This window comes from Mytilus edulis, chromosome 10, assembly GCF_963676685.1.
Source record: "Mytilus edulis chromosome 10, xbMytEdul2.2, whole genome shotgun sequence".
In the NCBI taxonomy this organism is placed as follows: domain Eukaryota; kingdom Metazoa; phylum Mollusca; class Bivalvia; order Mytilida; family Mytilidae; genus Mytilus; species Mytilus edulis.
In genome coordinates, this window is record NC_092353.1 from 56668091 (window position 1) to 56680157 (window position 12067).

The 12067-nt window shown below is 32.6% G+C and overlaps 1 protein-coding gene across 1 annotated transcript in view; it reads right to left on the reverse strand.

The window, feature by feature from the left end:
• LOC139492174 (E3 ubiquitin-protein ligase rnf213-alpha-like) overlaps positions 1–12067 on the reverse strand; it is an 87285-nt gene that overhangs the window by 26027 nt on the left and 49191 nt on the right. Inside the window, exons 26-30 of the mRNA XM_071280338.1 lie at positions 11433–11525; positions 7517–7687; positions 4826–4986; positions 4432–4654; positions 2025–2195 (exon numbers count right to left, since the gene is read on the reverse strand). Of these exons, the coding sequence (XP_071136439.1) occupies positions 2025–2195; positions 4432–4654; positions 4826–4986; positions 7517–7687; positions 11433–11525 (819 nt within the window). The remainder of the gene's footprint in view (positions 1–2024; positions 2196–4431; positions 4655–4825; positions 4987–7516; positions 7688–11432; positions 11526–12067) is intronic.

Sequence of the window (12067 nt, forward strand, 5' to 3'; positions counted from 1 at the left end):
ATGAGGTCAAGGTCAAGTGAAAACTGTCTGACGGGCATGAGAACCTTGCAAGGTAAGCACATACCAAATATAGCTATCCTATTACTTATAATAAGAGAGAATTCAACATTACAAAAATTCTGAACTTTTTTTTCAAGTGGTCACTGAACCATGAAAATAAGGTCAAGGACATTGGACATGTGACTGACGGAAACTTCGTAACATGAGGCATCTATATACATAGTATGAAGCATCCAGGTCTTTCACCTTCTAAAATATAAACCTTTTAAGAAGTTAGCTAACACCGCCGCCGTAGCCGCCGCCGCCGGATCACTATCCCTATGTCGAGCTTTCCGCAACAAAAGTTGCAGGCTCGACAAAAAACATAAAAATTTGATTTTAAGGAATATCAGAATGAGAAAAAAAGGTCCTAGAAATTAAAAAAAAAAAAAAATCAGTTATCAGTATTTCAAACCTGAATAAAACCAGATGCTCCGCAGGGTGCAGCTTTATATGACCACAGAGGTCAAACCCTGAACAGTTGGGGCAAGTATGGACACAACATTTAAGGTTGATACAGCTCTGAATTTGGATTGTGATTAAATAGTTGACACAGCATAGGTTTCTGACACAGAATGAATGTGGTCTAAGAACTTAAACTTAAAAACTTTAAAATTTCAAATTGGACATTTACCTATTATGGTCCAATATCCAAAATCTAAATACATGGTTAGATTTAGCATATCATTAGAATTCAATTTTTGATGAAATCAAATAATGTTCAATTTTAGACCCTTTAGACCTCAATGTGGACCAATTTGATAACCGGGCCCAAATATTAAAAATCTAAATACATGATTAGATTCAGCATATTGAAGAACCCCATATATTCAATTTTTGTTGAAATCAAACAAAGTTTAATTTTTTACCCTTTGGACCTTAATGTAGACCAATTTGAAAACGGGACAATACTGCGCAATTGAATATTTCTTGCTATTGCGCAAAACTGTGCAATTGAAAATTTCTTGCTATTGCCCAATATTGTGCAATTAGATATTTCTTGCTATTGCACATGTACAATACTGGGCAATTGAACATTTCTTGCTATTGCACAAAACTGTGCAATTGAAGATTTCTTGCTATTGCACAATACTTAATATAATAATTTTAACTGGGCCCATAATCAAAAATCTAAGTACATGTTTAGATTCAGCATATCAAAGAACCCCAAGAATTCAATTTATGTTAAAATCAAGCTAAGTTTAATTTTGGACCCTTTGGATCTTAATGTAGACCAATTTGAAAACAGGACAAAAAATTAAGAATCTGAATACACGGTTAGATTTGGCATATCAAAGAAGAACCCCAATAATTCATTTTTTGATGAAATCAAACAAAGTTTAATTTTGGACCCTTTTGGCCCCTAATTGGTTGGGACCAAAACTTCCAAAATCAATCAAAACCTCCCTTTTTTGGTCATAAACCTTGTATTAAAATTTCATAGATTTCTATTAACTTATACTAAAGTTATTGTGCAAAAACCAAGAAAAATGCTTATCTAGGACCTGTTTTTGGCCCCTAATTCCTAAACTGTTGGGACTAAAACTCCCAAAATCAATCCAAACCTTCCTTTTGTGGTCATAGACCTTATATTAAAAATTCATAGATTTCTGTTTACTTATACTAAAGTTATTGTGGGAAAAACAAGAAAAATGCTTATTTGGGCCCTTTTTGGCCCCTAATTCCTAAACTGTTGGGACCAAAACACCCAAAAATCAATCCCAACCTTCCTTTTATGGTCATAAACCTTGTATTTAAATTTCATAGATTTCTATTTACTTTTACTAAAGTTAGAGTGCGAAAACCAAATGTCTTCGGACGACGATGACGCCAACGTGATACCAATATACGACCAAAAATTGAAAATTTTTCAATTTTTGTGGTCGTATAAAAATACTTTACAAAATAATTATCAAAAAGTTGCCAAACACATTTTTATTGGTATTCAAAGCGCTACAAATAACATAATCATAATTAATATCTACCGTCAAAGGCATCCTAGGAGAAACCTCAGCTAGATCAATGTTATCCAGTACAACAACAGACACAAATCTGTCCAGATTGTTACCCTTCTGATAGGCTGCACACTGTCTGAACATTCCACTAATAACTTCTGGTGATGTTAGAGAACTACACTGGATGGAAACCATCTGATTCTAAAAAAGCGTAAGATATTTTTTTCAAACCATATGTTGTACTGTCAAGCCTCATACTCTTATTAATTTAATAAATTCAATAAATGAATGCAAATTATGCAAATTATGCTTTTACTTTTTAATTCCAATAATAATCATAATTTCATTAAAAAAAATATTAGATATCCTCCATGATTCATACACGATGTCTGCATGTAACTTGCAGAATTTTTCACACTTTTCAAATGGAAAGGACATTTTCAGTTTTAAAATGGAAAGAATAATTACAAGTAGCCATTTTCCTGAGCTTTTATGATTCTTCATTTCATTAAGCTGTATCCAGTATAATATTTCACATGTTATAGCTGACTTATATAAACCTTAAAACCAAATTTCAGACATCCAAGCTTGTTCCTGAGAAAAATGTGACGAAAATTTTCAACTCGGCTACTCATGTGCAAATTGATGTAAGTGTTTTTGGTAAACAGAAGTTGAGTGATGAATCTGAAAACACATCACACCATAATGCTGACTTGTATAAAACCTGAAACCAAATTTCAGAAATCCTTGTAATTAAGTATTCATGGGACAAAGGGCTTCCAAAACGGTCATATATTCCGGTCATTTGTATAATGTCCGGTAAAAGTCCGGCTGGGCAAAGCATGAAACGGTCATATACTTTTTAGTTTTCAAGGCTTTTTCGGTCATTTTTACATAATTCACAATCTTTTTGACCCAACCTTTTGCCTTTAACATCAACACATTTCTGGTCATAAATGTGACATGATGATTAATTACTATCAAAACAACACCCACGTCAATACTTTCTAATTTTAATCAAGGCTAATTAGTAGTTGGACAGCTGAAATCTACCTGTTCAGGTGACAGGTGAACTATGTTCAGTACCGGACATCGTATAAATTGATTGGTTTATTCACAATTATTTTCTTACATTTCAGCGGTTTGTATCTAATTGATTTAGTCCAAAAGATTAAAATTATTAGAAATTAGTTTATTAACATGATTTGATGAAAAATTTAAAAAGGTTTTAAATGAAAAATTGTTAGAACTCCGTCGTATGAACTAGAACACGTGTGCGCATGTGCACAGGTGGGAAATTTAATAATGCATCCTACATTTCTTCAAAAATGCTAAAATTATCATTGATACCTGTATCTAACGTTCATTTCAAGTATTTTGGTGAAGTGATAAAGTGGAAAGAGCTTCTTCTCTCAGTCGTGCTTTGTAAACATGCACGGATTTTATGCATCCGTTTATGGTCAATGTTTTACCATTGTCAAGTCAACATCCGGTTAGAACAATGTGAAAACGAAAGTAAAGTTTTTGACAATGTCATTTTGCACAAATAAAGTCTAAGGCAGATATGAGCACACTGATGTGCACACTATAAATGATGCACTGCCAATTTAACAGGTACATCCGAACATCAAATTCATATCATATGAAAGTAAAGTTTAAAATCGTTTTTTTTTTAATGTAATGTCAATCATTGGAATGGCCATCTGATTACCATAATTGCCTTTTGTGACTAAGTCTTAAGGGATTAAAATCGGGATCAGATATGAAATGTCCGGCTGGCTCAAATATTTTTTGGAAGCCCTGGGACAAACAGACGAACTAACGTCTGGCGGACGGACTGACAGACAGTAGTAAAACAGTATATCCCCACTTTTTTTTAGGAAAACATTATACTGAACATTCAGTGCTTTTACATTTTGCTTTCCATATAAAAATAAAGTCAAAAAACAAAAAAAACTGACAACTTCATTGATTACCAACGGTGATTATCATGGTTGCAGAGGAACCACAAATTGAAATGTTCAGTTACGAATAACAAATTTTCTTTTGGAATGTGTGCAGACTTTAGCAAAATTGATGAAATCAAATATCTACAAAAACATTTTGTCAATCCACATAAACTGGTACCCATCAAAAAATAAATGAATCCAGAGTATACCAACTCATCATATGAAACATACTTTGCAAAGATGATTCAAAATAACTTAAAATATTTGGCGAAAAACAATCTATTTTTTTGGCGAGAAGTCGAAAACAATTTTTTTCTTTCAATTTTAGCATTACATATAGTGGCAGCTGAGGGTGAAACAAACAATTTTTTTTTTTCTCAGGATCAGAAACAAATTACTTTTTTCTCCCAAAACTGGAAACAAACTTTTTTTTCCAAAAAAATCCATAGCCCCCTCCCCCCCGGAAAATCAAATGGTTGCTGCCTTACCTGTTTAAAACACTTGAAAAGTTTATCATGTGCAGCATTTCCTTGCATGGCTTCTGCTACTATTGTCTTGGCCAGTGATTTTGAACTTCCAGGTTTACCAACCAAGAACATAGGAATCCTTAATTCTATACAAACTATCATCATGAACACATTCTCTTTCAAGGCTTGGTTCTTTGCTATGTTTGGAGCTAATTCTACACTGTCCAGAAACACTGACTGGCATCTGGAAATAGATTGATCTTTATTTAATCATTTTTGCAAATGTACAACATTATGAAGTGAATGAATTTTAATGAGAATACTATATAAAGAAGGTCACCTTTAGGGCATTTAATTCTTTAAATAAATGCAAACACAGAAAATGCATAAATACGTCTTTTCCTTACAAACAAACCTGAATAATTCCTTTTGGATGTCATCAGCACAACCTACTAAACGTAAAGGCTGAGTAAAATACTTGGCTACTGTTTCCCTGTATTCCTCTCTGTTCTTGAGACAGGCAAGGTAACAAACTCCAAGGGCAAGAACCAGTGACCTAGTTACTTCATCCATTTGCTGAAACAGTATTCCATTTTCATTTAAACAGCTATCTAAATAAATATTATCTATAATTGTAAATTTAGAAATTGATGCAGGCATTTATTATTGATAGAATTGTGAAATCTAATTTATTCAATTATAAAAATTGTGTGCTGCTGAATATTACTAAGGAAATTATGAATATGAGTTTTCATTATTGAGAAACAAATACTATTGCATTTTCAGAATTAATAAAACTTCACAATATTTCAGAATTTACAGTATTTTCATTAGGATTAAACAAGAGTCCGAAATTTATTCTTCAAACAATAAATGACAACACACTTGTACTTGTAAAGTACTTTAGGGTCATACGATGACCTGTGATTGTAAGCATCTTTGTCCTTTCAGCTATGGATAGTTATTTCATTGGCAATTATACCTGTCTCCTTTGTTATATATCTATACTGACAGTGCGAGGGCTGAAAAGCCAGTCAAGGTCGTTAAACACTTCCATATATATATAAATCTATGTTTCTGGGTTTTTGACCTCAAAAACATGTTTTGCAGATCCTTAAAATTATGGCCTTTTCTATTATACAGAGAAATTGGCATAAATCATATGTACAATTCAAAAATACTGTTACACAACTATCAATACATGAAATGCTAAGGGCACTCAAAAGTAGAGTATAATCTTTTCATAGTTTTTTTTTCAAGAGTAAAATGAATCCTGCAAGAACTTTTAAATTCAAACTAGAGGCTCTCAAGAGCCTGTGTCTCTCACCTTGGTCTATGTGCATATTAACAATGGACACAGATAAATTCATGACAAAATGGTGTTTTGGTGATGGTGCTGTTTTTGTAGATCTTTCTTTACTGAACATTCTTGTTGCTACAATTATCTCTATCTATAATGAACTTGGCTAAGTAATTACAGTGGAAAATATTTCCTAAAAATTTATGAAAATTTTTAACAATTGACTATAAAGGGCAATAACTCCTTAAGGGGTCAAATTGACAATTTTGGTCATGTTGACTTATTTGTAGATCTTATTTTGCTGAACATTATTGCTGTTTACAGTTGATCTCAATCTAAAATAATATTCAAGATAATAACCAACATCTGCAAAATTTCCTTAAAATTACTAATTCGGGGGCAGCAACCAAACAACAGGTTGTCCGATTTGTCTGAAAATTTCAGGGCAGATAGATCTTGACCTGATAAACAATTTTACCCCATGTCAGATTTGCTCTAAATGCTTTGGTTTCAGAGATATAAGCCAAAATCAACATTACACCTCTATGTTCTATTTTTAGCCATGGCGGCCATCTTGGTTAGTTGGCCCGGCCATGCCACACATTTTTAAAACTAGATACCCCAATAATGATTGTGGCCACGTTTGGTTAAATTTGGCCCAGTAGTTTCAGAGGAGAAGATTTTTGTAAAAGATTACAAAAATTTACGAAAAATTGGTCAAAATTGACTATAAAGGGCAATAACTCCTTAAGGGGTCAACTGATAATTTTGGTCATGTTGACTTATTTGTAGATCTTACTTTGCTGAACATAATTGCTGTTTACAGTTTATATCTATCTATAATAATATTCAAGATAATAACCAAAATCTGCAAAATTTCCTTCAAATTACTTATTTCAGGGCAGCAACCCAACAACTGGTTGTCCAATTCATTTGAGAGTTTCAGGGCAGATAGATTTCCACTTGATGACAAATTTTACACCTTGTCAGATTTGCTCTAAATGCTTTGGTTTCAGAGATATAAGCAAAAATCTACATTTCACCTCTATGTTCTATTTTTAGCCATGGCGACCATCTTGGTTGGTTGGCCGGGTCGAGCCACACATATTTTAAACTAGATACCCCAAAGATGATTGTGGCCAAGTTTGTATTAATTTAGCCAAGTAGTTTCAGAGGAGAAGATTTTTGTAATAGATTACTAAGATTTACGAAAAATGGTCAAAAATTGACTATAAAGGGCAATAACTCCTAAAGGGGTCAACTGACCATTTCGGTCATGTTGACTTATTTGTAAATCTTACTTTGTTGAACATTATTGCTGTTTACAGTTTATCTCTATCTATCATAATATTCAAGATAATAACCAAAAACAGCAAAATTTCCTTAAAATTACCAATTCAAGGGCAGCAACCCAACAAAGGGTTGTACGATTCATCTGAAAATTTCAGGGCAGATAGATCTTTACCTGATAAACAATTTTACCCCATGTCAGATTTGCTCTAATTGCTTTGGTTTTTGAGTTGTAAGCCAAAAACTGCATTTTACCCCTATGTTCTATTTTTAGCCATGGCAGCCATCTTGGTTGGTTGGTGGGGTCACGCCACACATTTTTTAAACTAGATACCCCAATGATGATTGTGGCCAAGTTTGGTTTAATTTGGCCCATTAGTTTCAGAGGAGAAGATTTTTGTAAAAGTTAACGACGCCGGACGCCAAGTGATAAGAAAAGCTCACTTGGCACTTTGGGACAGGTGAGCTAAAAAGAATATTTTGTAAATGGGAAACATTTATTTTTTTGAATTATACCTGTACATGTCCCAATTCCATGCTTTCTTCTTCAGAATCAATTTCTGAATCTTCTGAATCGTCTCTCATCCTCTGGAACAGAGCATTATCTTCTTGTGACTGACTGTAAAACCAACGCATAACCTGTAGAACTCTCTCTACATCTCGTAAACTGACAAAACTACACTCATCCTAAAATAAATTATATAAACATGAACATCTACTACTGTAGAACCAACTCATCACCTGTAGAACTCTCTCTACACCTCGTAAACTGACAAAACTATACTCATCCTAAAATAAATTCTATAAACATGAACATCTACTACTGTAGAACTCTCTCTACATCTCGTAAACTGACAAAACTACAATCATCCTAAAATAAATTTGTTTTTCAACATTTACTTGTAATAAATGTATAACTAATCATTGCCTTCAACAGAAAAAAAAGACAAATCTACCAACATTTTCATTGTACAGGGTAAAATTCACTATTGGTAAACAGGAATTAGTTGCACTGCTCATGTCAAAACATCGTTTAAATCTCCAGATTAATCAAAGTGCTTGTAAGCACTGAACGGTAAAGATTGCTTCCATTTATCAGTGGGAAATAAAAACAATTATTGCCTTGTTGTATTGGTTGTAGTTGATTTAACAGCAAATCTAGACAAAGGAATTTAACTCCAAATTTTTCAAAGATTATTTTAACAAGAATGTGTCCTCAGTACACAGATGCCACACTCACAACATCATTTTCTATGTTCAATGGACCGTAAAATTTGGGTAAAATCTCTTATTTGGCATTAAAATTAGAAAGATCATATCACAGGGAACATGTGTACTAAGTTTCAAGTTGTTCGGACTACAACTTCATCAAAAACTACCTTGACCAAAAACTTTAACCTGAAACAGGACATGCGGACGAACGAACAGATGGATGAACGGACGGACAAACAGACAGACAGACGAACGAACGGACGCACAGACCAGAAAACATAATGCCCCTCTACTATTGTAGGTAGGGCATAACAATGACATCATTCTATTTTTAGAACAGATATTAGATTCCTGCACCTTGCAAAAATTATGTAATTTTCTTGACAAGTGTAACATCATTTTCTGCCTTGAATATCTGAGCAGATATCAAGTCAGGCCCAAAAGGTTTTGATTGCATTTCATACTTTTTTTATCTAAAAATGAGATCATTCCTTTCCATAAAAGCCAAGAATAGTTTGACGTCATTTCCATCTTATCGTCTTTTGGATGGACTAACCTAGAGACAGATACAAAAGCAGTTAATAAACCTGTTATAACTTTCCATGACATACATAAATAAATGGGGAATGTTTCCACGGGACACAGATGATGCCCCCCACATGCACATCATATAAAAGTTATAAACAGACATAACTGAAGAACTGTAAAAGTGACACTACCCAAATTTGTACTTGATCTGAGTTATGTGGTAATAAGCATTGTGTATAAGTTTCATAATATTTGGTAAAGGCAAACTTAAGTTAGAAAACAGAAACGCTTGTTTTTTCATTTGGAAAGGGGCATAACTCTCAAACAGTTAAAGTGACACCTCCAAAATTCAAAATGGATCTGTATTTTGGAAGTAAAAAGCATTTTGTATAAATTTCATAAAATTTGATAAAGTCAAACTTCAGAATCAAAATTTTCAATTTGTAAAGGGGCATTACTGTAAAATGGTAAAAGTGACGCCAACAAAATCTAACTTGATCTATGTTTTGTGGTAACAGACGAATGGACAGACAAACGGATGAACGAACAGACGGACAATGTTAAAACTCATTGCCCCTCCGCTACAGAGGGGGCATTAAAAAATTAAGATGGAACTATGTTGAAAAGGCCAATTACAACAAACAAACATTGAGAGAAAAACAATATTTCTTCCCTGCTTTAAAAAAAGAATTTGGCAGAATTCTTAACCAAGATTCTGATTGTTATATCTTATTGAAGGTTCATCCTATGCAAGTTTTTATAGTTGTATATTTATAAATGTATATTATGTAATTTACCTTTTGTTCTCTCGTGAAGTCCTGTGATACAGTCAGTATTTTACTGACAGTTGTATCCAATCTATATTAAGTAATTTACCTTTTGTTCCCTCATGAAGTCCTGTGATACAGTCAGTATTTTACTAACAGTTGTATCCAATCTATATTAAGTAATTTACCTTTTGTTCTCTCATGAAGTCCTGTGATACAGTCAGTATTTTACTAACAGTTGTATCCAATCTATATTAAGTAATTTACCTTTTGTTCTCTCATGAAGTCCTGAGATACAGTCAGTATTTTACTAACAGTTGTATCCAATCTATATTAAGTAATTTACCTTTTGTTCTCTCATGAAGTCCTGTGATACAGTCAGTATTTTACTAACAGTTGTATCCAATCTATATTAAGTAATTTACCTTTTGTTCTCTCATGAAGTCCTGTGATACAGTCAGTATTTTACTAACAGTTGTATCCAATCTATATTAAGTAATTTACCTTTTGTTCTCTCATGAAGTCCTGTGATACAGTCAGTATTTTACTAACAGTTGTATCCAATCTATATTAAGTAATTTACCTTTTGTTCTCTCATGAAGTCCTGTGATACAGTCAGTATTTTACTAACAGTTGTATCCAATCTATATTAAGTAATTTACCTTTTGTTCCCTCATGAAGTCCTGTGATACAGTCAGTATTTTACTAACAGTTGTATCCAATCTTTATTAAGTAATTTACCTTTTGTTCCCTCATGAAGTCATGTGATACAGTCAGTATTTTACTAACAGTTGTATCCAATCTATATTAAGTAATTTACCTTTTATTCTCTCATGAAGTCCTGTGATACAGTCAGTATTTTACTAACAGTTGTATCCAATCTATATTAAGTATTTACCTATTGTTCTCTCATGAAGTCCTGTGATACAGTCAGTATTTTACTAACAGTTGTATCCAATCTATATTAAGTAATTTACCTTTTGTTCTCTCATGAAGTCCTGAGATACAGTCAGTGTTTTACTAACAATTGTATCCAATCTATATTAAGTAATTTACCTTTTGTTCTCTCATGAAGTCCTGTGATACAGTCAGTATTTTACTAACAGTTGTATCCAATCTATATTAAGTAATTTACCTTTTGTTCTCTCATGAAGTCCTGTGATACAGTCAGTATTTTACTAACAGTTGTATCCAATCTTTATTAAGTAATTTACCTTTTGTTCTCCCATGAAGTCCTGTGATACAGTCAGTATTTTACAAACTGTTGTATCCAATCTATATTAAGTAATTTACCTTTTGTTCTCTCATGAAGTCCTGTGATACAGTCAGTATTTTACTAACAGTTGTATCCAATCTATATTAAGTAATTTACCTTTTGTTCTCTCATGAAGTCCTGTGATACAGTCAGTATTTTACTAACAGTTGTATCCAATCTTTATTAAGTAATTTACCTTTTGTTCTCCCATGAAGTCCTGTGATACAGTCAGTATTTTACAAACTGTTGTATCCAATCTATATTAAGTAATTTACCTTTTGTTCTCCCATGAAGTCCTGAGATACAGTCAGTATTTTACTAACAGTTGTATCCAATCTATATTAAGTAATTTACCTTTTGTTCTCTCATGAAGTCCTGTGATACAGTCAGTATTTTACTAACAGTCGTATCCAATCTATATTAAGTAATTTACCTTTTGTTCCCTCATGAAGTCCTGTGATACAGTCAGTATTTTACTAACAGTTGTATCTTATCTATATTAAGTAATTTACCTTTTGTTCTCTCATGAAGTCCTGTGATACAGTCAGTATTTTACTAACAGTTGTATCCAATCTATATTAAGTAATTTACCTTTTGTTCTCTCATGAAGTCCTGTGATACAGTCAGTATTTTACTAACAGTTGTATCCAATCTATATTAAGTAATTTACCTTTTGTTCTCTCATGAAGTCCTGTGACACAGTCAGTAATTTGCTAACAGTTGTATCCAATCCATGTATTTTTGGCAATTGGCCATTCTTTATCTGAAAATATTAAAAATACAGAAATTAAATTTCTGATACAACTAAAAAAAGATTACCTTAATAGATTTAAAAACAAAGCTTTTTAGTCCTAATGTTGAGTATTTATTTTTCCGTCTGTCTCTCAATAACTGGAACACAACTTAATCAAGAACAGATTAAATGATCTTTGGAAATTTGAAAATGAAAGTTCAGATGCAGAAATAAACAGAAATATTATATCAATATTTTTAACAATGTAAAAAACTTACAATGTTATATTTTTACAGTTTTTCTACATTGTTAAAAATATTTATACCATAATTTTGTTTATTTCTACATCAGAACTTCTATTTTCAAATTTCCATAGAACATTAAATCTGTTCTTGTTTATTTTGTGTTTCAGTTTCAGTTACTGAAAGTCACTAGAAGAAAAAAACTTAACACCCCCTCCGCTACAGCGGGTGCATAAAAAATACTAAATCAAAGCCCCTTTTATCATGAAAACACCCCTGACATTTGAAATGCTTAAGAAAAGGGGTCTCATTTAGTGGAAGGGTCTGATC